This window comes from Elephas maximus, chromosome 13, assembly GCF_024166365.1.
Source record: "Elephas maximus indicus isolate mEleMax1 chromosome 13, mEleMax1 primary haplotype, whole genome shotgun sequence".
Classification (NCBI taxonomy): Eukaryota; Metazoa; Chordata; class Mammalia; order Proboscidea; family Elephantidae; genus Elephas; species Elephas maximus.
In genome coordinates, this window is record NC_064831.1 from 76,777,006 (window position 1) to 76,803,239 (window position 26,234).

Sequence of the window (26,234 nt, forward strand, 5' to 3'; positions counted from 1 at the left end):
TTGCAGCCTTGGAAGTGTTGGCCATGTATGGCCTTGCAGAAATTTCCACTCCTGGAACCCTGTGATGCTATCTGGGGTCTCTTCACCCCTCCCCCCGACTCCTGACCCATCTTTTCTGGGCTGCTTCTCTCCCTGGACGGTCTCTGTGTCCATGGCTTTCAGCATCACCTCCGCATATTTGCTTTTGTATTCTGACTGCAGTCCTGAGAGCCAGGGTGGAGAACTCCTGCTGCAATAAGACTGACTTCTTTGCAGTGGTCAGTGCCTGTTGACCTTGCCTCTCCCAGGACTCCAGTTTCCTTTCAGTTCCTGATTTAAATATAGTGGAGTGATTAGGAGCTCAAGGTCTCAAATCAGATGACCTTTTTGGGCTCAGTGCCCTCATCTATAAAATTGAAAAAATAGGATGATTCCATGGCATTGTGGGCACCAGGTGAGATGAGGCACACAAGCACAGGTGCATAGCCTGGCCGTGCTTGTTAGAGAAGCTGGGGGAGCGTCCTGATGGGTGCTTGTGTCCTGTTTATTGCCCCTCCAATCCATCCTGCGCACAGGGTCAGACATGCTGCTCTTCCCTGCAGAGGCACTGCCACTGGCGCACTTTTGCCTGTCAAGCCTGTTATTTTCCCTCTAGTCCACTCTGGCTCTGGTAACTCTGCTCCCAACAGCACACACCCACCCACCCACCCAGAGACACACCCACACACAGAGACAGACACACAGTCCCTGGGTCAGAAAGTTAAGCGCTCCACTACTAACTAAAAAGTTGGCAGTTCAAACCCACCCAGAGGTGCCTTAGAAGAAGAAAGGCCTGGCGATCTGCTTCTGAAAGGTCACAGCCTTGAAGACCCAGTGGAGCGCAGTTCTACTCCGCAACACGTGCCACCCTGAGTAAGAATGGACTCCACAGCCATTGGTTTGTTTGTTTGATATGTGCACACACAGCTGTCTTGAGGTGTGTTTGGGAAGAGGCTCTGGGCTTGGAGACCCCATGGCTCATCTAGCCAAAGCTGAAGGGCCCCCTTAGATTTTTCTTCTGAGGAACAACAGGACTGTCCAGGCCAGGGCCCCCACTGGTCCGGACAAGAAAGAAAACACCCTGTTCAAACAGCCAATCTGGGAGGGGGCCACCCAGATGGTTATGCTGGGCCTCCCCTTCCCCCAAGCCACTCATTCAAGCTACACTTCCTGGGGGCAGCATGCACTATGTGCTTGGCACTGTTAGTCTTGCTGATGATTTCATGATGGCCTAATTCAGGGGCAGAGGTATGTTCCCAAGCCCTTTGCTTCTTACAGGGGGAGGGGGAGGCGCCCAGAACCCTCACCCCTCCTTCTGCCGAGAGGTGCAGTGACGTTCACCTGCAGAGCGCTAGAGAGTGGATCCCACTGTTAGGCCCGCTGTTTTTGGGAAACAAGGGCGTTCTAATGGGCCCCCTCTCTACAAACACTCCTCTCCCATCCCCCATTTACCTCCTACCCCAAGATGTGACAGCCTCAATTCCGGGCGCTCCCTTCACCGACCATCCAGCTGCTCCCCAGCCGGGTGGTCCCCAGCCCAGTCTGGCGACTGCCAGGCATTTACAGCAACTCCTCCCTTCGGGCCCACCCCTTGGAAGGGAAAGGGGCGTGTGTTCCTTTAAGGGGCTGGCCTGGCGGGAGCGCGGGGGTTTGTCCCGAGCCGCTTCCTTTCTGGCGATTGAAAATCCCCAAATCCTTCTGCTGCCTCGCACCCGGCAGCCGGAAGCCCCGAGCGCTCGAGCCGTCGAAGAGCCGCCCGGGGACGGTAGGTGGCTCGGGGTTAGCCAGGCTGCTGGGGCCCTCAGCAGCCGGGTTCCTCCCTCCCCATTTTGGGTCTCCAGCGGGGCCCCCACTGCCTCCCCAGGGGAGTGAGCTGGGCACTGCGGGTGCGCGGCGGAGCTGGCTGTGCTCACCCGCGGGGGCGCCCGAGGCACAGTGGGTGGGAGCAGAGCCGGGACGCGGGCAGACTGGCGCGCGACCTGCGTACGCGCCTCGAGGAGGCACATCCCGAGGGAACCCGGTGGCCTCCGAGACCACGGCCCAGCTCCAGCCCCCTTCCTGCCGGGGCCCCCCTCCTGCCTCCTTCTCGTCTTGTCCCATCCGGGTCGAAATTGCTGCCTCCAGCTCTGCGCGCAGCGCTGTGCTCTGCCCCCAGGCATCTGCCTGAATGATCCCCGCGCAGGGGCCGGGGGAGCCCTGGGAGGGACTGCGGACGGGCGGACCTGCGCCTCCTTGCCTCCCTCTCTGCCTAGCCCGGGCCTACTCTGGCCGCCCCAGGGCCAACGCAATGGATGCCAGTCGGTTCCAGGCATCGGCTCACCGGGGTGTCTGCCTTAGGGACCAGGAGACCCAGAAGAGGCAGGGAGGGTGGATGAGAGATGGGGTCGCTCAGGGAGAAATTTAGGGCTCGTGAGCGGCCAGGAAGGAAACAGCGCGGGGCACTTGGACCCAGCCCTGCCACCGACACACTGAGTGGCCACGGGCAGCCTCTGACCCTGTCTGCTTCGCGGCGAAGAGCGCTGACCCTCGGCAGTGCCTCTGCTGGTGACTGGGAAGCGCCCTGGCCCCTCTCCGCGGCCCTGCACGGGTCAGCGAGCTGGGAATGCGGGTAGGAAGCACCTCTGGATTCCACTTTCCGGGGGCCGCCAGTTTCAAAGGCGCTCATAAACCTTGTCTAAACAGGGGGCACGGATGTCAAATTCCTCGCCCGGAGCCCGGCTGGTGGAGACCTGGGGGGCAATGCTGACCTCTGCTGGTGTCTAAGGGACTTGTACTCACGGGCTCGCCTAGTGAGGATTTGGCCTGGTGGGGAAGTGGGGAGGTGGGAGGCGGCTGGGTGAGGCACCCACCTCCCCTCCAAGTCAGGACTCGGCTTATTGTTCTGGCGTGTGAAAGGTCCTGAGATAAGTGGTGGCTGGGCCCGGAGGGAGGAGCTGGTGCAGACGCGGGCAGTCTCCAGACCGGGCTGGAGAGCAGCTGGAGGATCCGTGAAGCGCCTGGAGTTGAGGCTGTCACATTTTGGGAGAGGAGGTGAATGGGGGTTGGGAGAGGAGCGTTTGTAGAGAGGGGGCCCATTAGAACGCTCTGGTTTACCAAAAACAGTGGACTAAATTTACCAAGAGAGGAGTCCCTGGGTGGAGCAAATGGTTATACAGCCGGCTACTAACCGAAAGGTTGGCAGTTTGAATCCACTTAGAGGTGCCTCAGAAGAAAGGCCTGGTGAGCTACTTCTGAAAAATGACCCCTTGAAAACCCTACGGAGCACAGCTCTACTCTGATACACATGGGGTCGCCATGAGTCAGAATCTATTCAATGGCAGCTGGTTTGGTTTATTATCTGTCAAAGATAAAGCCTTGGGTAATTCACTCACCTACACACGCCCTTGGCCTCAGTTTCCTTACCTGTGAAGAGGTGGCAATAGTGCCTGCCCTCTTTCCTAAGCAATGACAGAGGAGCAAGATCCCTTGAGATGTGAAATTTCACTCTGTAAACTGTTATGAATAGCAATAATAACTAGTATTTTTTGAGTGCTAGGCTCCTACCAGGCCAATTCTTCACAAAAATGTTTTCTGGTTGGTATTGTTGTCATCTCCATTTTACAGACAAGGGAACAGGCACAGAGAGGTTTAGTGACTTGTCCAGCGACAGACTGTTAGTACGTGGATGGAGCCAGCACTGAACCCAGGCAGCCAATATGATTCTAGAGCCCGAAATCTCAGCCACTTATGTTCTTCTGTCAGTATATATTAGCTACTCTTTGTTGAGCGCCTGCTATGTGTCAGGGGCTGGATATAATTCATATTTTATAATCCTTACCACAGCCCTTTAGAAAGGTGATATTGTTATCCTTGTTTTACAGATGAGGAAATGAAGGCACAGACAGGTTGAGTAACCTGTCCAAGGTCACTCAACAGGATGCAGGTGTATCCATCCATCTCTAATGCCAAGCCCAGTTCTGGGTCCCCAGGCAAGGCTCCAGCTGATTGGGGGAGCTACCCACTGCTGAAGTGACTGGGCTGGACTTAGCCCTGTCTTCCAGCTGGGAGCTCTGTGGTGCTCCTGAGGGGCAGGTGGCTGGGTGGCCACGGTGGAGGAGTGGAGGCTGTCATCACTCCCTTTAGCAGGAGTGGTCATGGGTGGGGCAGACGTAGGGCAGCGACCAAGCGGTATTTGCCGCTCCTGACTGCAACTCAGGACTCTGCTCTGCGCTTTAACCTTAGCTCTCGGGGATGTTCTTATCCTCAGCCCCTGAGCTTCCCCCGCCTTCATCTTTTCTGGACATAAGGAAATTTTGGTTCAGAGAGGTCAAATGTCTTGCCAGGGGCACCCAGCCAGCAGATGGAAGAGTCCAGGTCCAAACAGTGAATCTAACTGGGAACCTCACTTTTTTGTGCCTCGTCCTCTCAGAAAAGGCTGGAAAAGCACGGCCTGGTCCACCTGGGCTGTAGCTCTTGGACACAAGTCTGATCTTTCCTTCAGAACCCATTTTGTTTTTCTTGGCGCCCCCCCACCCATTCCAAGGTTGCATGACTGCAGGGTTAGCATCCAGCAGGGAGGGGTGTTGACTGGACCCCTGGCTTTAACATCAGAGAGCAGACCAAAGTGGATGCCCAGATTGGAGCCAGTTGTACAGGAAGTGATGGTGAGAACTAGACTTCTTAGCTTGGAAATAAGGAGCCAGGGTGAAGACATGCATTTGATTTGAGATTGGAGGAAGCCAGAATGATGCTTTTAGAATGGAAATAAGATTCGTGTAACTCCTTTGCTGGCAGCTCTTCAGTGTCTTCGCTTCTTAGAATAAAGATGCTACATCATGGGACACCTGGTCCCCCAAAGACCTCACTTCCTGCCACCCTCCCTCACCCTTTCTCTGCCACTCTCACCCACCCTCCCTTCCTCTTCACTTGCTGTTCCCTCTCCCTGAAATGCTCTTCCCCCAGGATGACCAAGGCTCAGACCTTCACTGGGTGACCTGGCTCCCTCCTGTCTAAAGGAACACCTGTCCCCTGCTTTGTCTGGCCCATGCTAGATGCACAATAAACATATGTTGAATGAATGACATCAAGTCCCAGCTCCTTCATCTGTTACCAGGGAACCCTAGGCGAGCGATTTTGCATTTCTGAACCTCAGCAACTGAAGGCACATTCTACAATGGAAGGTGTTCTGATAAAACTAGAACTCCAGATGAAAAAGTTGCAAAGACATTTCCTCTGTGTTAAAAAAAAAAGAATTGATTGATGAAGATAGCTTCACTCTGGATCCAGTTTTTAATTTTAGTACATCTGGTCTCTACTGGAGTCAAATGCCCCCAGGACCTACATCTTGCAGGAGGGGGCACTTGCCCCTAAGGCGAAGGCTGCAAAGGGCTGATGGATGACATCAGTGGACTTCAGGGAGCTTTCAAAGGGCCCGTGTTTCTTATTAGGATCCTTTTTTGTTTTTGTTAGCCCTCCGGTTACAAAGTTCATATGTCCCTCTTCCTTCCTCCCTCCCTCCCTCTCTCCCTCCTTCCTGTCCTTTTTCTCTCTTCCTCTCTTCTTTTCCTCTCTTCCTCCCTCCCTCCCTCTCTCCCTCCTTCCTGTCCTTTTTCTCTCTTCCTCTCTTCTTTTCCTCTCTTCCTCCCTCCCTCCCTCCTTTCCTTTTCCTCTTTCCCTCTCTCCCTCCCCCTCCCCTTCTCCCCTCCCCCCTCCCCCCTCCCCTCCTCCCCCCTCCCCCCTTTCTTCTCCTGGCTCCTGTACACAGGCATTCATAAGGCCACATACTAGCAATCACAGCAGAGTAGCAATTTTGCATTCTGCTTTGTCCGTCTTAAATGACGCCCTAAGCATTTTTCTACATTGCTCCATATAATCGTTGTTATAGTTGCAAATGGCTTCTCTTTATGCTGCCCCACGACCCACCTTCCACACAGCCTCGGGAGGGATGTTTCTAGGATGTATGTCTGCTCCTGTGGCCCTCTGCTTAAAGCGATCATTGGCAGCTGGGACCTTTGGGACAGAGGATGAACTTCTGGGCCTGAAACCCAAGGGCTCCTGGACTCTGGCCCTGCTGACCCCTCTCATCTCCACTTTCTGGTGTCAGCCAGGGTCCACGTGGCAAGCTGAATTCAACCCAGCTGGTTCCCATAAACAGGCTTTAATGAAGGTGCTACTTCTGGAGGGGAGGGTGAAGGAAAAAAACAAGGGAGTTGGGGGACCCAAAGACAAGTCACAGCAGTCACTGCCCCTGGACCTGGAGGGGAAGGAAGAGGAAGTAAAATTACAGAAGCCTCCAGGGCAGGAGCTGTGGCCCTCAAGGACCAACGGTGCTATGGAGACAACACTAATCAGAGGCTCTGGAGCAAGGAGCGAGCTGGGAGAAAAACCCTGTCTTCTCTCTCCCCTCCTGCCTGTTGGAAGAGGCAGGCATAACTAAAGTATACCGGGTAGGGGCTTGTCCTGGGCGTGTGCCTACCCTGGGTGCTGCTTGAGGTGGTGCGCCAACAAGCAGTTTCTATTGGCCATGACAGCTTCTGTCACCAGCTGTGAGAGATCATCCAGCAATTTAACACTAGTTGCTGTAGCTGCTATTAGGTCCCTGCCTGTTGGTGCCTCCTATTGGAATTAATCCACCTGGAACCCAGAGGGCCGGGGGCCCAGGAGATGTGACCCCAGGGACCAATGCCCAGCAGAGAAGGGCAGATAATGGGTCTGGGAGAGTGTGGGAGGACAAATGGAGATCATCCAGCACACCACCAGCCCTGGCACGCCTTCTCTGGCCCCCCACACCTTTGCATTTGCTATGCCCTCTGCTGGCAAATCCTTTTCTACCTGGCTAACTCCTGCATCTTCAGTCTAGTTTCCATGCTCCTTTTCTGTTTCCCCATCTTTGTATTCACTGCACGCAACGTGAAGGCCTGCCTGTGACTCCTGGTGCCTCCCGCACTGAGCTCCTCTAAAGAGTGACTCAGTCTTTTAATTGTTTTTTAAATTTAATCTTATCTTTTTTATTAAGATCAAAATGTATATAACAAAAGATTTGCTGCTTCAACAATTTTTACATGTATGATTCAGCAACATTGATTACGTTCACTGTGTTGTGTGACCGTCACCACTATGCTTTCCCAAATTATTCCACCACCGTTAACTCAAATTCTTCTCATCTTTGAGAGCGCTTAGTAAAGGCGGTCAGTAGGGCCGGGACTAGGATGAGATGGGTGAGGCGTTAGCCTAGGGTACAAAGACATAATATTTTATTTATTTATTTTTGGTGAAAATTTATACACAGTAAAACATACGTCAATTCAACGATTTCTAGTATACTATTCAGTGGCATTGGTTACATTCTTCAAGTTGTGCTACCTTTCTTGGTTGGTATCCTTTTCTGAATTGTTTCATCTTGGTCAGCACAAACTCACTGCTCCCTGAGGTTTCATCGAAACTTTCGAATTCCTGTTGTCAATTTAATCACATAGCATTTTTTTTTTTTTTAAAGAGCACAATGCTCAAGGCAGACATTCTTTCCTAATTAAGCTAAACTACTGTTTAAAGATGCCATCAGGGAGTATTTTTGGTTGAAGGTTTAAAGATTTCCTCAGGGCAGTTTTTTTCAGGGGGCCTTCCAAACTCATTGGCTGCCTAGGTACAACCACACACCACATGGATTTGTTTTCTTGGTTCAGAGGTTTAGGGTCATGGCTTCATGAGACATTCTAATCAATTGGCCTAATAGAGATTTTAGTGCTTCTCTTCAATCCCCTAGTTCACTGTGTAGTGCCTGGAGCCTTAAAAGCTTATATGTGGCCATCCGAGGTACAAAAATTGATCTATATTCCCCTGGCATAGCAGAGGAAGATGAAGGGTCAGAAATTGGAGGAGGAACTGGAATATGTGTCCAATTGCCTCCATGCCTCCTTTGCTAAGACCAGGAGAACTAGACAGTGCCCATCTACCATTTTTGAATGATATGATCAAAGATTCTATAGATGAATCCTGATCAAAAGGGGGCAAAATGTGGAACAGAACTTAAAATTCTTGTAAAATCAAGACTAATATATATATATTTTTTTTTAATGATTTTTTTTTTTTTTTGTGGTTTTGGTGAAGGTTTATGCAGCAGTTTAGGTTCCCATTCAACAATTTCTACACAAGTTGTTCAGTGACATTGATTACATCCTTCACAGTGCGTGAACATGCTCATTATTTTCTGTTCTGGTTGTTCCATTTCCATTAACCTAGTTTCCCTGCCCCTTTACATTCTCATTTCTGTTTTAAAGTAATTGTTGATGGTCTGGTCTTATATATAGGTGATTTTTTTTCAAGGAGCACAGTACTTATGGGTGATATTATTTTTTGAGCCAATTTGTTATTTAGCTACAAGATAACCTCGGGGGTTAGTTTTGGTTCGAGATTTGAAGAGTATCTCAGGACAATAATCTCAGGGAGTCCTCCAGTCTCAACTAGTTCAGTAGGCCTGGATTCTTTTTTTTAAAGTAATTTGAGGTTCTGCTCCACATTTTTCTCCCATTCTATCAGGGTCCATCTACTGTGGCCCTGATCAGAATGGTTGGTAGTTGTAGCTGGGCACCATCTAGTTCTTCTGGTCTCAGGGCTGTGGTTCTTGTAGACTATTTATCCTGTAGACTAGTTTCTTTCTTCTTTGAGTCTTTAGTTCCCTTCTTTCTGTTTTGCTCCAGATAAGTAGAGACCAATAGTTGTATCTTAGATGGCTGTTGGCAAACTTTTAAGACCCCAGATACTACTCATCAAACTAGGCTGTAGAAGACATAATATTTAAAAAAATCAGCTCAGCAGACTATGACCCATAGGCCAGCTGCCTGCTTTATTTGAATGTTTACTGAAACTGGAGTAGGCCCTGAACATATTTAGCATGGTGTTCTATAAATTTTTTTTTTTTTTAACCTTGACCCAGTAAGTGTCTTAGGCTGGGTTCTCTGGAGAAGCAAAACCAGTAAAGTGTATAAATATATATATAGAGAGAGATTTATAACAAGAAAATGGCTCATGTCATTGTAGAGGTTGGAACGTCCCAAGTCTGTGGATCAGGATAGAGGCTTCCCTCGATTCATGTAGCCTCAGGGGCTGGCGAACCCAAGATTGGCAGGTCAGAAAGCAGGGCTCTTGCTCACAGGCTGTGAAGGTTGATGAATCCCAAGATTGGCAGATAAGCTGATAGCGCAAGTTCCAAGAACCAAAGGTCAAATGAACAGGAGGCAGCTGCAGGATCCAGGGCAGAACAAAAAGTCAGAAAGGCTGCTTATATTTGGATGCAGGCCACATGCCCAAGGAAAACTCCCCTTCAGCTGACTGGCTACTCACATATAAGTGCTGAGAATCATGGCTGTCTTAGTCATCTAGTGCTGCTGTAACAGAAATGCCACAAGTGAATGGTCTTAAACAAAGAGAAGTTTATTCTCTCACAGTGCATTAGGCTAGAAGTCTGAATTCAGGGCACCAGCTCCAGGGGAAGGCTTTCTCTCTGTGTCAGCTCTGGAGGAAGGTCCTTGTGATGCATCAGTCTTCCCTTGGTCTGGGAGCATCTCAGCACAGGAACCTCAGGTCCAAAGGACGTGCTCTGCTCCCGACACTGGTTTCTTAGTGGTATGAGGTTCCCAACTCTCTGCTTGCTTCCCTTTCCTTTTATCTCTTGAGAGAGAAAAGGTGGTGCAGGCCACACCCCAGGGAACTTCCTTTATATTGGATCAGGGATATGACCTGGTAAGGGTGTTATAATCCCACCCTAATTACAATCACAAAATGGAGGACAACCACGGAACACTGGGAATCATGGCCTAACCAAGTTAATACACACATTTTTGGGGGGACATAATTCAATTCATGACAGTGGCCCAGCCAAGCTGATGCACAATCTTAACCATCACAGTAAGGAATAAATTTCACGTTGTGATACCCCCTTGGCCCCACAGAAATTTCTGGACTGAAACGAAAGTTTCACAATGCACAACTTACCTTCATGATGTACAGTGCACCCTGATGTTTTCTAGTCTCATCTACGTGGCTTCATTGAAAAAATGCTGCTTATAACCTCCCAGATTCAAACCGGCAGCGTGAAACATGTTAGTACTCTCATAGCATCTGCCTCATTCTCTCCGTGGTCTTTGTGCTACCTACTCAGTGCTCGTTATGGACTGTTGCCTGTGTACTGGCCACCTGCCTACAAGGTGTCGCACTGCGATAGCAGGGCCTTCGTCTGCTGCTGTCTCAGCTCTGAGAATAGTGCCTGGCATGTAGGAAAAAAATCAAGACCAAACCTGTTGCCGTGGAGTCGATTCCGACTCATGGCAACCACGTATGTTACTGAGTAGAACTGCTCCATAAGGCTTTCTTGGCTGTAATATCTATGGCAGCAGATCACCAGGCCTTTCTTCCATGGCACTGCTGGGTGGGTTTGAACCGCCAACCTTTTGATTAGTAGTTGAGTGCAAATCGTTTATGTCACCCAGGGACCTAACCTGGCATGTAGTAAGTCTCTGTAAATGACTGTTGAATGGGTGAGTGAGTGGTTGATGGAACAGAGGCTTCTGGGCACTTCACAGGAGGCTGCTCTAATTGGCTTGTTTTCCCCCTCTTTTCAGCTTGCCCAGGCCCCTAGCTTTGCCCAGGGTACACTGCTGCTGCAGCCGTCCATGACACGATGAGCCCGCTGCTCCTGCTGCTTCTGCTGCCCTACGCCTCTGGACTGCCCTTCTACAATGGCTTCTACTACTCCAATGGCCCCAACGGCTGGGGTCTTGGCCATGGCGAAGGTGGGTGGCCTCCTTGGCTCACACTTTGCTCTGTGGGGTCACCAAGGCCTTCCCTGCCTTCTGCTGTGATATGAAGTATCCAGGCTGGGGCGGGGGCAGGGTGCAAAGTCAGCAGCCCTTTGCTATCTGTGCCCTTGGGTGGACCATCTTGCTTCTACACTGAGAGGAAGGGATGGTTCACTTACTCTGTATTTGCTGTCCCCTCAGACCTGGAGCTGAATTTATTTAAGGACAATTGCTTGTGCTTTCTATACTTTCTCAAAGTCCTGGAATTTTTCAGGATTTAAATATGACCTCTTTTGGTCTTCCCTGTAGAAAAAGGGTTTGAGATCTGTATCAGTCAGGGTTCTTCAGAGGAGCAGAATCAATATGTAAATATACATATATGAGTGTGTGTGTGCGCATGCGTGTGTGTATACATAGATATGTATGTGTAAATATAAATATATATACATATATACCTGTTGCCAAAACCAAACCCATTGCAAATATATATGCATATGTTTATATTTACACATACGTATCTATGTGTGTATATATATATATGTCTATACACACATACACACACATGTGTATAAACCAAACCCATTGCCATCGAGTTGATTCTGACTCATAGAGACCCTATAGGACAGAGTAAAATTGCCCCATAGGTTTTCCAAGTGCAGCCTGTTGATTTGAACCACTGACCTTTTGGTTAGCAACTGAGCTCTAAATCACTGGACCATCAGGGCTTCATACATATATACATGTGCACATATATGTGTGTGTAAATATAAATAAATATATATACATATATACATATGTGAAGTCCTAGTGGCACAGTGGTTAAGTGTTTGTCTGCTAACCAAAAGGTTGGCAGTTTGAATCCACCAGCCACTCCTTGGAAACCCTATGGGGCAGTTCTACTCTGACCTATAGGGTCGCTGTGAGTCAGAATCAACTCAATGGCAATGGGTTTGGTTTGGTTTATACACGTGGTGTGTATGTATATGTATATGCACATACATAGACAAGTGTGTATAAATATAAATATATGCATATATATGTGTGTATGTATATATACACACATAAATATACATTTGTATAAATATATACATACGCGTATATGTGTATGTATGTATGTGTGTGTGTGTGTGTGTGTGTATATAGCAGCAACAGGTCGAGTCGATTCCAACTCATAGCGACTCTATAGGACAGAGTAGAACGGCCCCATAGGGTTTCCAAGGAGTGCCTGGTGGATTCAAACTGCCAACTTTTTGGTTAGCAGCCATAGCTCTTAACCACTGCACCACCAGGGTTTCCATATACATGGATATATATGTGTAACTATAAATATATACGTGTGTGTATATATATATATAAAACCCATTGCCATCGTGTTGATTCCGACTCATAGCGACCTTATAGGTCAGAGTAGACCTGCCCCATAGAGTTCCCAAGGAGCACCTGGTGGATTTGAACTGCTGACCTCTTGGTTAGCATCTGTAGCACTTAACCACTACGCCACCAGGGTTTCCATATATATATATACACATATAGATACATAAATATACATATATACACACACATATATATACATAAAATGAGCTTAATTTAAGGAATTGGCTCATGATGGTGGGGGCTGGCAAATCTAAATCTGTAGGGCAGGCTGACAGCTGGAAGCTCAGGCAGGAGTGGACGCTACAGTCTTACAGCAGAATTTCTTCTTCACAGAAACCTCGGTTTTGCTCTTAAGGCCTTTCAACTGATTAGATGAGTCCTACTCACATTATCAAGGGTAATCTCCTTTACTCAAAGACAACTGATTGTCGATGTTAACCACGTCTCTAAAATACCTTCACACCAACAGCTAGATTAGCGTTTGATTGAATACCTGGGTATAAGATCCGAGCTGTCTAAGTTACTTAGTGCTGCCATAACAACAAAAGTATACCACAAATGGATGGCTTTAAAGAACAGAAATATATTTTCTCATAGTTCAGGAGGTTAAAAATCCAAATTCAGGGTGTGACCGTACAGAGAGGCCCTTCTTTTGTCTATTTCATCTTCTAACAGCTACCAGTCATCCTTGGCTGTCCTGGCCTTATAAATGTGTTCCTGTCTTCACATGGCATCTTCCCCCTGTGTGTGTCTGTTCTGCTCTTTTTACAAGGGAGTTAAGGAGGCCTGGTGGCACATTGGTTAAGCTTTCCACTGTTAACCGAAAGGTTAGCAGTTTGAACCCCCCAGCTGCTCCACGGAGGAAAGACCTGGCGACCTGCTTCTGTAAAGATTACAGCCTTGGAAACCCTATGGAGCAGTTCTATTCTGTCTACAGGGTCGCTATGCGTTGCCATCAATCCAACAGCACAGAGCAACAACAATAACGAAGGGAGTCGGGAAAACACGTCTATTGGGCATTTTCTGTGGTCCACGTGTTCTGCCTCATCTTGTTTGAGCATCACCACAGTAGCTGTAGGGACCTACAAACGAGGAAGCTGAGGGTTGATTAGATTACAGAGCTGTGAAATGGTGGAGCCAAGATTCAAACCTAGATTGCCTGAGGCCAGGGTTTATGATCTCAAACCTCTGTGCAGTGCTATCTCTCCAGAGCAGGAATTCTCTAACGGGAGCAAGCATCGGGGTCACCTGGAGTGCTTATTAGAACAGAGTGGTAGGTCCCACCCCAGAGTTTTGGATTCAGTTAGGATCAACTCCATGGGAATGGGTTTGGTTTATTTTTTTGGTTTTGGTGTGAAACCCAAAAATTTACATTTGTAATCAATTCCCAGTGATGCTGAAGCTGCTGGTGCAGGGGCCGCACTTTGAGAGCCGCTGCGCTAGAGAACCTGGTACGTCAGGTATAGCTCTTTTTCCGCATGAGATCTTCTACATGGAGCCTTACAGTCTACCTCCTGGTTTACCCCCAAGACTACCTCCCCCCTTGCATACCTCATGCTTGTCTTGAAGTCCAGACCCAAGAGAAAGAGGCAGTGAGATCCCTAAAAAAAAGTCCCAAAAAACAAAAAACCAAAACAAACAAAAAAACCCAGTTGCCACGGAATTGATTTTGATTCATGGCAAGCCCCACATGCTGTGGCGCTGAGCTCCATGCGTTTTTCAATGGCTATAATCTTATAGAAGTAGCTCACCGGGCCTTTCTTCCACAGCACTGCTGGGTGGATTTGAACTGCCAACCTTTCAGTTAGTAGCCAAGCACAAACTCTGCATCACACTGGGAGCAAGGCTCCTACCCATTGCTATTGAACTGATTGCAACTCGTACTGACCCTATAGGACGGAGTAGAACTGCCCCATAGGGCTTCCGAGGCTATAATCTTTACAGAAGCGGACTGCCACATCTTTCACCTGTGGAGAGGGTGGTAGGTTTGAACCACTAACCTTTCGGTTAGCAAACAAGTGCTTAACCACTACATCACCAGGGCTCTGTGAGGCCCACTAGAGAAGGTTAAAGATGCGTCCACCGGCCTGTAAACTTGGTTCTTTTGTTGCATCTTATGCTCTGTGTTTGTCACCTTTGAGCCCTTAGCATAGTTTCCTCTAGAAGTTTTGGCCACTTCTCATCAGTGCTACTAGGAGCTTGGGCAGAGTCATCGTGGACAGTTGGACAGTTGGACCAGAGGGTGAAGGGAAGGCTGTGTTCCCCTGGACCAGCGTGGGAGGAAAAGAGACTCTGGGGGCATCCAAGCCATGGCTGCTAGTCCTAGCCACCCACATCATGTGGAGAGGCTCATGTTGTTGCCTGCTATTTCAGTTATTTTGTTCAGTTGAGGTGAAATTCATATAACATAAACCATTTTAAAGTGCACAATTCAGTGGCATTTAGTACATTCATGTTATCGTGCGACCGCCTCTTCTATCTAGTTCTGCAACATTTTTGTCACCTCAGAAGAAAACCCTGAAACAGTCATTCCTCATCTCCCCTTCCCCAGCGCCTGACAACCACTAGTCTACTTTCCATCTCTATGGATTTACCTCTTCTGGATATTTCATGCAAGTGGAATCATACAGTATTTGTCCTTTTGTATCCAGCTTACTTCTCTTAGCATATTGTTTTCAAGGTTCATCCATGTCATAGCAGGTACTGACTTCATTCTTTTTTATGGCTGAATAATATTATGTTGTATGAATATTGCACATTTTGTTTATTGGTTCATTGGTTGTTGGACATTTGGGTTGTTTGCATCTTTTGGCTGTTGTGAACAATGCTGCTGTGAACATTTGTGACATGTTTTTGTGTGAGTCCCTACTTTTCACGTCTTTTGGGTATATACCTAGGAGTACAATTGTTGGATCATGTGGTGATTCTATGTTTAACTTTCGAGGAAGTGCCAAAGTATCATTTAGCTTTTGATACATAACAAACCACTCCAAAACTCAGTGGCTTAAGACAACAACCATTTATTTAGCTCATAATTCTGTCAGTCAGCGTTTTGGGCGGGGTTCAGCCTGGTGGTTGTTCTGTTTTTGACTATGCTCATTTATGTACCCGCAATCAGTCGGCAGCTCAGCTGAAGGATGGCTGGTCTATGCTGACTTCAACTGGGGCGGCTCTCTCCGTGTTTTTTCTCATCCTCCAGCAGACTAGCTCAGGCTTGTTTTTATGGTAGCTGACAAGGTTCCAAGAGAAAGAGTGGAAGCAGAAAGGCCTCCTGAGGCCCAGGCTCAGAACAGGCACATTGCTTCTACCACATTGAATTTGTCAAAGGGAGTGGCAAGGCCAGTACAGATTCAAGGGGGAGGGAAAATAAATTCTACTTCTTGGTGGGAGGAGCTGCAAAGTCATACTGCAGAGGGGGTGAGTACCGGGAGGGGTGGAAAATTGCGTCCATTTTTGCAATCTACCACACCTGAGCCTGGAGAGAGCTGGGGATGAAGGTAGGGCAGCCCTTGCAGGGGTACAGATATGCACAGCTGTTCCCCATCTGCACCCTGCCTCTCCCCCCAGGCTTGTTCAACGGAGTGAAGCTGGTGGTGGAGACGCCTGAGGAGACCCTGTTCACTCACCAAGGGGCCAACGTGACCCTGCCCTGTCGCTACCACTATGAGCCAGCCCTGGCCTCCCCAAGGCCGGTGCGCATCAAGTGGTGGAAGCTGTCGGAGAACGGGGCCCCGGAGAAGGATGTGCTAGTGGCCATCGGGCTGAGGCACCGTTCCTTCGGGGACTACCAAGGCCGGGTGCACCTTCGGCAGGAGAGGGAGTGGGAAGTCTCATTGGAGATCCGGGACTTGCAACTGGAGGACTATGGGCGCTACCGCTGCGAGGTCATTGATGGGCTGGAGGATGAGAGTGGCCTGGTGGAGCTGGAGCTGAGGGGTAAGGCCCTGACTAGGGTTAGGTGATGTTGGCCCTGGGGGTGCGAAGGAGGGGGCCGTGAGAGAGCATCCAGACCTTTGAGCTTTAGACAGGTTCACACATTTAACCCCCAAAACAACTCTATGGAGGAAGCTATTATCACCCCCATTTTACAGATGAGGAAACCGAGGCACAGAGAGGTAAAGTAACTTACCTAAGGTAACAGAGCTTATAAAGGGCAGAGCTGGGGTTTGAATCAGTCTGGCTTAAGAATCTGCTGCACTCCACTCCCTCTCACTCATATCCCATTCAGAGGGCACTGAGAGCTGATCACACAGCTGATTAGGGCAGAGATTCATGTGGGTTTACAGGCAACACAAGTGAGTGAGGCAGACCCAATGTGAGTAATAGGGAATGGTGGGAACTGGGGCACAGTGCTGAGCCCATGCCCCATTCAAAGGGAACCGTTCTATTCAGGCTTAGCCAATGATGCTTCACCAGAATGCAGGCCCAGCGCTGTCAGATTTTCTGATTTGATTAGAGAAGCTTATTATTATTATTTTTTTTGTATAAAATTGCTGGATATTTATGTAAAAATCTCCAGTATTTTAGAAAACGTGGCACTGTCCAAACCAGCTAGACCCTGCAAACTAGATCTTGTCTGTGGGCTCCAGTTTGAGGTCTCTAAGTTACTTTTACCTTTTCTGCCTCTAGGTGGGGCTGTGTGTTCCCATCTCTCTCCCACCTATTGGAGAGCCAGCTGGGACAGGGGCCAAAGCCATAGCTTCTGGGTCAGGTGACCTGGGATTGAACCCATTTTTACCTGTCTGGTGGAGCCCTGGATGCAGACACGCAGTGGTTCAGAGCTTGGCTGCTAACCAAAAGGTTGCCAGTTCGAATCCAGTAGCTGCTCTTTGGAAAGCCTAGGGGGTAGTTCTGCTCTGTCTTATAGGGTTGCTATGAGTCGAAACTGACTCAGCAGCAACAGGTTTTTTTTTTGGTGTACCCGTCTTAGCTGTGGCACCTGGGCAAATACTTCACCCTGTCTGAGCCTTGGTTCTCATGTGTAAGATGGAAACCTATAGTAGCTGCTCCTTAGAAGAGACGAAGGTGAGACGTGCCCCGAGTGCCTAGCTCGGTAAATGGCAGTGCTCACAACTTTTTATTATATAAAGTTTATATATTTATTAAGTTTAGTAAAATTTCAACCATTAACAGTGAATTTTGATGGGAGCCTGTGGCCCCTAGCAGACCCTGGCTCTCCATCTTTTGGGTTCCTTTTACTTAAGGGCAGTTTACTAGCCCCGCTCTGTCACAGCTTCTAGGCCCTCTCCTTCCTTGGACGAATCATCCATCCTAACAGTAACATTGATGATCAGGTCTCAGCTATTGAGAGGGTTGCTGAGAATCAAACCTGGCTCCTGCAGGTGGGCGTTCTTCCCCATTAGGTCCTTGCAAGTGCCCTGTGAGTTAGGCCGTGTTCCAGTTCTGTAGTTGGGACACTACCTTAAAAACTGAATAAATGTTTCTGAGTATGTGCCAGCCTACATCTAGGAGGGGGTGTAAACCAGACGTGGGCTCTGCCCTGGATTTGGGGAACTCTGAGAATGGACAGGAAATTGCAGGTTTACCAAGGGATGGTGTGGATGTGCATGTATCCATGTGTGTGCGCGTGCGCATGTGTGTGCACACGTGTGTGCCTGTACACGTGTGTGTGCGTGCACATGTATGTATAATGGAAGAGCACATATCCCGTGGAGGTGGGAGGGTGCTGGGGTCTCCCACTCTCTCAGCTCCTGCCCACTCCTCCAAGCACCTCTTTCCTCTCTCCCCAGGCGTGGTCTTTCCCTACCAGCCTCCCCAGGGGCGCTACCAGCTCAACTTCCATGAGGCCCAGCAGGCCTGTGAGGAGCAGGACGCGGTTCTGGCCTCCTTCGAGCAGCTCTTCCGGGCCTGGGAGGAGGGCCTGGACTGGTGTAATGCAGGCTGGCTGCAGGACGCCTCAGTGCAGTACCCCATCATGCTGCCCCGGCAGCCCTGTGGTGGTCTGGGCCTGGCGCCTGGCGTGCGCAGCTACGGCCCACGGCACCGCCGCCTGCACCGCTATGATGTGTTCTGCTTCGCCACTGCCCTGAAGGGTGAGTGACCAAGCACCCACCCAGGGTCCAGTGGTGGCCTGGGACCTGCAGGAGGGCAGCTTCTGGGGAACTCCAGACCCTCAGCCTGCCCTGTTGGCCCCTCACCTGGAGGTCCAGAGTACCAGGCGGGTCTTAAAATGATGTCTGTCTGAGCTTTGAGTGCCTTGCTGCTGATGCTCCATGCTGATCGTTGGCTTGGTCACCCATCCAACATTTCCTGAGTGCCTACTGTGTACTGAGGCCTAGATTAGGCCCTGGGGCACCACAGACAAGTAAAACACCATCTGTCCTCAAAAAGCAACTCATTTCAGGAGAAGATAGGCAAGTAAAAAAAAATTGGTTCACCACCATATCCCAAGCACTTTGAAAAGTGTCTGGTGGATAGTAGTTGTTAGTTTGCCCTTGAGTGGATTCCCACTCATGGTGACCCCACGTGTGCAGAGTAGAACTGCTCCATAGGGTTTTCAAGGCTGTGACCTTTCGAAGGCAAATCTCCAGGCCTGTCTTCTAAGGCGCCTCTGGGCAGGTTCAAACCACCAAACTTTAGGTTAATAGGTGAGTATATCACTGTGCCACCAGGGACTCCTGGTGCATAGTAGGTGCTCCATAAAAGATCGATGGGCGCTATTCTGATTGGTCCAGCCTTGGTGGGCGCCCAGCCAGGATGCAGTTAGGGAAGTGTAATGGGGGAACTACGGATACAACTGAGGGACCCCAGCTTGCAGTGGGTGGGGTGGAGCTCTCAGAAGAGGGTAATGATGCCTAGGAAGGCACCCCCAAAGCGTGTACTATCCCTGCCCACAGCATGGTGGCTTCCTGGGCTCAGATAGTTGTCAGGTCCTTGGGGGCTGGTTGATGACACCTAGGCGGGCTGGCAGTGTGGCAACTCTGCTATGCCTCTGGCCACCCAGCATTCACACCTCCTTTTCCCCCTAGGGCAGGTGTACTACCTGGAGCACCCCGAGAAGCTGACCCTGACAGAGGCAAAGGCAGCCTGCCAGGAGGACGGTGCCCAGATCGCCAAGGTGGGCCAGCTCTTTGCCGCCTGGAAGTTCCGGGGCCTGGACCGCTGTGATGCTGGCTGGCTGGCAGATGGCAGCGTCCGCTACCCAGTGGCTCACCCCCGCCCCAACTGTGGGTCTGCTGAACCCGGCGTCCGAAGCTTTGGCTTCCCAGACCCGCAGAGCCACAAGTATGGGGTCTACTGCTACCACCAGCGGTAGAACTTGGGGCGCCAGCCCTGCACCCACTCACTCCCTCAACAGCTGTGTATTTATCAAATGGTTCGTCATCCCTTGAGGGTTAGGGCAATTTTAGTGTTGTTTTTATACTTAAACAGTTTTAAAGTATGACTATTTTTTGTAAACTCGACAGAATCCAGGCCCTTCCTTTGCTCAGTGGACACCCCCAAGGCTCTTGCCCTCCAGAAATCCTCCTGCTTCCTCCTCTGGGACATTTGTGCCTTTTGGGCTTTTAAAAAGTCTCTTGTCATTACTGAGCCTGGCCCTGTCTCTGCCCTGGGCATGCTGTTACCCAGAGGAGGCTATAGCCTGTCCACGGTGCCTCAGGAAGTTAGTGTTACGGGAAAAAGGTTCTTGCCTCTCATTGGTCACGAATAAATTTTCCACACAAGCAAAGGTTTATTGAAGAGGCTTGTAAGCGGAGATGAGGAGGGCCTAAGCAACGCATACTCCCGTCTCACAGAACAAAAGATGGGCCTGGGTTTTTAAAAATTCTTGGGTGGGAAAAGATTCATGTTTATTCGTAGGCACAGGCGGGGATATGTTAACTATCGTGCGCGTGCAGCAGCTTTCCAAGATGGCTCCTGTCCCGGAGGCCTCTGGGATTCATAATAGGACTTATTATGGGGTGTTGCACCTGTGCAGTCTCTCGCTCCCCGGGTTCGATTCCCTGGCTGGGGCTGTAGCCCCTTACTGCCTTTGGTGGAAGGTCACACAGCGGTCACAGGTGGCTATTCTGTGCATGTCCCTGGGCGAGTTTTCTCCTGCTGGTTCTGAAAGACAACTCTGAAGAAGTTTGCAGCCAATTTTCTGATACCTTGCCCCATTGTTCTGGGGAATAGCTTTGTTTCTACTTCCTGGCACATTTCTTGTTACTTTGTTTGCACATTTGGGGGCCCCTCTGTTCCCTTCTCAACAAGTCCCTAGGTTCCACACCCAACCCCCTATTACTTCCCTGATAGCATAGCCTATCCCTCTTTTACTTGCTTCTGCTCTAATCACGCCAGCCTCTTTGCTGTTCCTCAAACAGGCACCCTCCAATCTCAGGGCCTTTGGTCCCTGTCTTATCAGGGCTGAGCTGGAGTAGACCCTTGGCCTTTTCTTGTACTGTGTGGCTTCAGACCCAGCCTAGGGCAAGGAGAGGGCTTCGGGCCTTGCAGCTCCTTGCCCCTCCTACTCTTCTGCTAAGCTGCTGGCCCAAATCAACCCCTGGGAGAAACTGCAGCTGGAAGGGAGTCCCTAGGCTCCTATTCAAAACCCGGACAGTCCCCTCCCTTCTCTCCTGATTCCAAAGAACCTGTGTTTTGTTCTCATTTTTCCCCAATTGGGGAGTGGCCCTCAGGTGTGTGTTCTTTCTTTGGACAATAAATGCTGCTGTGACCATTTCCTCTGTTCCCAGCCCTCCCCTGTGTCTGCTTCAGTCTCTGGGCACAGCTATCTGGCCCAGTGGGCATGGTGGGGGGCCGTTCTCTCCCAGGCTTCACAGGGCAGCTGGGCCAGTTCAGCTGGTGCTATTCATTGAATTGTGTCGCCCAGAATGTGTTGGGATCCTAACCCCTATACGTGTGCATGTGATCCTATTTGGGAATAATGAGGCCATATCGGTATAGGGTGTATCTTAAACCTAATCACCCTTGAGACATAAAAAGCAGATTGGGCACAGAGAAGGAGTCCCTGGGTGGCAAACAGTTAAGTACTCGACTATTAGCTGAAAGGTTGGGGATTTGAACCCACCCAGAGAAGCCTCAGAAGACAGGCCTGGCGATCTCTTTCCAAAATGTCACAGCCTTGAGAACCCTATGGAGTAATTCTATTCTGCCCACGTGAGGCCGCCATGAGTAGGAATCGACTTGACAGAACTAGCAACACCAACAACAGCAGCAAAATGTAACTAAGCCTGCATCAGCTTCCAGCCATGTGAGCACCCCATCCTGGGACTGCATCTTTCATCCTGAGTCAAGCAGCCCCAGCTGATGGCATGTGGAACAGAGATGCAGAATCATGGGCAAAATTGAGTTCTGTGGTTTTAAGTGTTGGGATATAGGGTCACTATGAGTCGGGATTGACTCGACAGCAACGGGTTTTAAGTTTTGCAGTGGAACAGAGGACTGCTTTTATTCTGAGTTTTGGCTTGAATTCCACTTGTTAATGATTTATTTATTATCTATGTATTATGTATTATGACCCTGCCTTAGTCCATCAGCATTACTTGCCTAAGGGCACTGAGGCATCAGGACTCCTGAAACCTCCCTTGACATCTGGATCTACTCAGTAGTGTTTAGTGTAGCGCTACAAGCCAGACCGCCTGGGTTGGAATCCTCCCTTGGCCATTCGGTGGCTGTAAGACCTTGGTCAAGCTTGTGCCTCTGTTAGGGCTTCCGGGTAGGTGTCCTAGGAGGTCACTAAGGAGAAAACAAAGCAAGTGCGGGGTGGAATCAGGGCAAGGCTCAGTGCCCTCTAGGGAAAGCAGCTCTGTGGTCAGCCTACTCTGCTGACCAGGAGTGGCACTACCTCAATCAGCTGGGCTCACCTCTCTCAGGCCCTCAGGGGCTGAGACAGCATGAAGAGAAGCTGGCAGCTGTCAGGTAGTCACAGAATAAAGAACTTTAGAATTGGAGCTGAGTCCTGGTTGCCCCCCAGAGGCCACACACATGACCCCAGAGAAGGATGGCAGCAGATGTGTCCAGGTGGGAGCCTTACTAGCTGGAATTTGCGGAGTTTCTGGACCTGGGGTGTGATCTCTATGCTGAGATGACGAATATCTCAGCAGTGACCACGTGCACATCTGTCTGATGACAGATGCCTTGGCCTAGCCTAAGATCCGGGAACTGGGCCTACCCATGTGGTGGGAGATGGAGTAGGGAATGGATCTCCAAGAACTAGGCTTAAGTTCCCCCCAGTTCAGCAGAATAGTTGATTTATGAAAAGTAAGGTTAAACCTTATGTGCACCTGAGTTTGAGGGCTGAGCTTTCTACCCAGCGCACATGCTCTCGCATCGTGGGTCCCGGGGATCTAATCTCTTCCCGCTCTTGTTGGAGCAGAGGAGCCAGCAAACTCACTGCATCCCATCTGCTGGGGTGGGGGCTGGAGAGGAGGGGGCTGGCTTTTCCTCAGACACCAGATGACAGTTTCCCAGGGAGCCCGTCCTCCACCTGCCCCGAGGGTGGCAAGGGTAGCTTTGGACAGCAGCCGTGAGTTAGGGAGATTGGGAGAGCGCCCACGAGTGGCCGGGAGAGGACTGAGGTACAGGGCGTTGCATGAAGGTTTTCAAAGCAGGAGACTGTCACTCAAATGAAGAATTATTTACTGAGCATCTATCTACTACGTGCCAGGTCCTGGGCTAGGTGCTGCGGGTTAAGTAAAATAAAGTATGTGAGAAAGCATGGATTCAGAGTGGGGCACATTTTAGGTGCTTCAAAAATGTTATATTCCTTGTACTCTTCCTGGAGGGATACCAAGGTGAGGAAAACCCAGTTCCTCAAGGATCTTAATGTTCTGTAAGAAGGTCAGGACCCTCACATGGCTCTCTAGAACCTAGGCAAAGCAAGGTTAGTACTGTAAGCCAGGTCCAAGGACCCAAGGAGTTCAGTGGAAGGAGATAGAACACCTGTTTGGGGCTTCATGGAAGAAGTACCATGTGAGGAATGAGTGTGTGTATAGGGGAGGTGGTGAGGTGAAGAGGGGACAGGGGACAGGACTTGTGGGGTCAGTGCTGGTTCAATGGTAGAATTCTCACCTTCCATGCCTGAGAACAAGGTTCAGTTCCCAGCCAGTGTACTTCATTCACCCCTACCTACCACCCATCTGTCAGTGAAGGCTTGCATGTTACCATGATGCTGAACAGGTCTCAACAACACTTCAAGATTAAGACAGACTAGGGAGAAAATCCTGGCACTATACTTCCAAAAAATCAGCCAATGGAAACAACTGATCAGGGGGATGGCGCAGGAATGGGCAGCATTTCCTTCTATTGTGCATGTGGTTGCTGTGAGTTGGCCAACTCAATGTCAGCAAACAAAAACAACAATGTCAGAAGACTAAGCCACAACAGAACATGCTCTGGCTGTCCCTAACCTCCAGAGTGACAGTTCAGGTGCACATCAGTTGGTTGGAATTTGGAATGCATTTTCCCATGCGGATAACACTGTAGATGAACGCTGGGTTCTTAGGCCAGAGAATGGAAGATTACTCAAAGCCATTATTCAGCTACATTATTCAACTAGATTACTCAAAGCCATTGCCTAGTTCAGAGTCCAGAGAGATGGTAGGTCTCTGGCACACCTCCTTCTTGGGGGCTGGGCCTGCCATTGGCCAAGGGTTTTGTTTTTCTGGGATGTGGTTTGTTTTAGGAGGAGAGGAGAAATCATAAGTTCAGTAATCATTGTATTTAATAACAAAGCAATCAACTGGCACATATGTATAATTACATATTAAAGAATAACCAGTTTGCAGAAGGTAATAATGAAATATGTCCTAAATTGCTGTCAAAATAGCAGGCAGGCAAGTCTTAGAATTTCCCAGTGGCCAAAGCAGTGTTGTTTAAAGTAAATGCCCCTGTCTCTCCCACCCAGGTTTCCCAAGCCCTCTAAATTCCTTGGCAGGATGCCCTGAGGGTCTGGCATATCCACAGGGTCCTATTGAGAAAAGAGCCAAAACTGGTTCTGTACCTATGTTCACCAAGCTTTGTGTCACCACATGGTAGACTGACTGCAAAACAGAACCCAATTCTTCCCTTCCCTGTTTCCATGTCCCTTTCTTTGTGACCTTGTAGCTCCTCCCAATGAGAGTCCGGGTCTATTTCCCCATCCCTTGAATCTGGGCTGGCCTTGTGACTTGCTTTAGCCAATGACAGGGTGGCAGTGTGCAAGTTCTGGGCCTAGACCTCAAGCATCACTCTCGACCCCTGTCTTCACCATTAGATCAAGCCTGTGCTGGGCTGTTGAGGATGAGAGACCATGTGGAACCGAGGCAAGCTGTTCCACCTGAGGCCAGTCTAGATCAGCCAGGACCCAGCCCACCCACGAGCTTAGAGCACATGCATGAGCCAGCCCAGCAGACATCAGCCAAGCTCAGCCTCACCCAGAAGAATCATCCAACTGACCCTCAGACTCAAGAGGCAAAATGAATGCTTATTGTTTTCAGCCACTGGGTTTTGTGCTTATTTTATCATACAGAGCATTATTCCAGTAGCAACGGATCACTGGCAAACAATATAATCCCACCACCCTGGTTACAGGGTTCTGTAGCTGAGCCCAAAGCAGCCATCTGTAGGCTGACTAGTGGCCTCTGACATGGCCTGGTGCTAAAGCTTTGCCCGACAGGTGCTCTCAATACTGAATAGTGAGTGGTCACCCAGCCAGATCTTTCTTAGGGTGTTTGATAACACCGTAAGAAGTGTGCAGGGGGGCGAGTGCAAAACCCTCAGAGAAGCAGGGATACAAGTGGTAGGGAGGTGCTGAAACCAAGAAATCTGGGTAAAGAAGACAGTAAGCAGAACCAAGGGTAGTGGTGGTTGGGTGGAAGAATTCTCACTTTCCATGCTGGAGACCCAGGTTCCATTTATGGCCGTGCACCTCACGCAGAGCCACTGCCCATCTGTCAGTGGAGGCTTGCATGCTGCTGTGATAGTGAACAGGTTTCACTGGAGCTTCTAGAGTAAGATGGACTTAGGAAGAAAGGCCCGGCAATCGAGTTCCAAAAATCAGCCAACGAAAACCCTGTGGATCACAACAGTCTGACCTTTGTTGTGCATGGAGTCACCATGCAGCTAACAACAAACAAAAAGAAGCCATGAAGCAGGAAGAAACATACCTGAGGAGATGCTTTCAGTGAAGAGGAGAGTGGAAAGGGGCGTTGGAGCAGAGGCTCATGGGTGAAGCAGAAGCCATGGCAAAAATGGGCCAAGACACACTTGCAGCAGTGCCCCTCTGAGCAAGAGCACTTGCTCCCTGCCCTTGAAGGGCGAGGAGAGGCTCACACCCCTGCTCCTAGGGGTGGCCATAGCCACCCTTATCCTAAATAATGTGCCACCTCCCAGATGTCTGGTGTCCTCACCTCCCCACGGAGCCTTAAAATAACCCAACCTCTACTGGGTAAGACACCTGAGCTGGTCTTTGCCACCTGCAACCCGAGAGAACCGAAACACGTGACTGCACAAGTAGCACGTGATCCCTGTAGAAAATTTAGAAAATATAAAACCAATTGCTGTCGAGTTGATTCCGACTCATGGCAGCCCCACATGTGTCAGAGTCGACCTGCTCTCCATAGGGTTTTCAATGGTTGACTTTTTTGCAAGTAGATCACCAGGCGTTTCTTCCAAGGTGTCTCTGGACGAATTCAAACCACCAACCTTTTGGTTAGCAGCCAAGCATGTTAACTGTTTGTACAACCCAGGGAATCCTTAGGAAGGCTTCATATTGTCACTGAATCTATTCATAGCAGCCATATAGGACAGAGTAGAACTGCCCCAAGAGAGTTTCCAAGGCTGTAAATCTTTACAGAAGCAGTCTGCCACGTCTTTATCTTTGGCTGGTGGGTTTGAACGGCCAACATTTTGGCTAGCAGCCAAGTGCTTAGCCACTGTGTTACCAGGGCTCTTGGAAAATATAGATAAGTCAAAACAAGAAAATACAAGTCACCTGTAACCCCACCACTTAGAAATAACCACTGTTGATATTTTGGTGTTTATCCTTTCTCAATGTTCTATGCATGTATACAAAACAGAGTAACAGTACACATGCTGTTTTATACCATTTTTTTTTCTGAACAACTTCTA

At 49.5% G+C, this 26,234-nt stretch overlaps 1 protein-coding gene across 1 annotated transcript; it reads left to right on the forward strand.

The window, feature by feature from the left end:
• Positions 1-1,609: 1,609 nt before the first annotated feature.
• HAPLN3 (hyaluronan and proteoglycan link protein 3) lies at positions 1,610-26,234 on the forward strand. Its single transcript, XM_049852582.1, has 5 exons — positions 1,610-1,783; positions 10,614-10,784; positions 15,732-16,100; positions 17,915-18,217; positions 19,154-26,234. Exons 2-5 carry the CDS (start codon positions 10,673-10,675, stop codon positions 19,438-19,440), a joined length of 1,071 nt encoding a protein of 356 aa, XP_049708539.1. The 5' UTR covers positions 1,610-1,783; positions 10,614-10,672; the 3' UTR covers positions 19,441-26,234.

Coding starts and splice junctions, on each gene's coding strand:
- HAPLN3 (XM_049852582.1), top strand. CDS start 10,673: ATGAGCCCGCTGCTCCTGCTGCTTCTGCTGCCCTACGCCTCTGGACTG. Junction 10,785..15,731: donor GGGTCTTGGCCATGGCGAAG/GTGGGTGGCCTC, acceptor CTCTCCCCCCAG/GCTTGTTCAACGGAGTGAAG. Junction 18,218..19,153: donor CTTCGCCACTGCCCTGAAGG/GTGAGTGACCAA, acceptor TTTTCCCCCTAG/GGCAGGTGTACTACCTGGAG.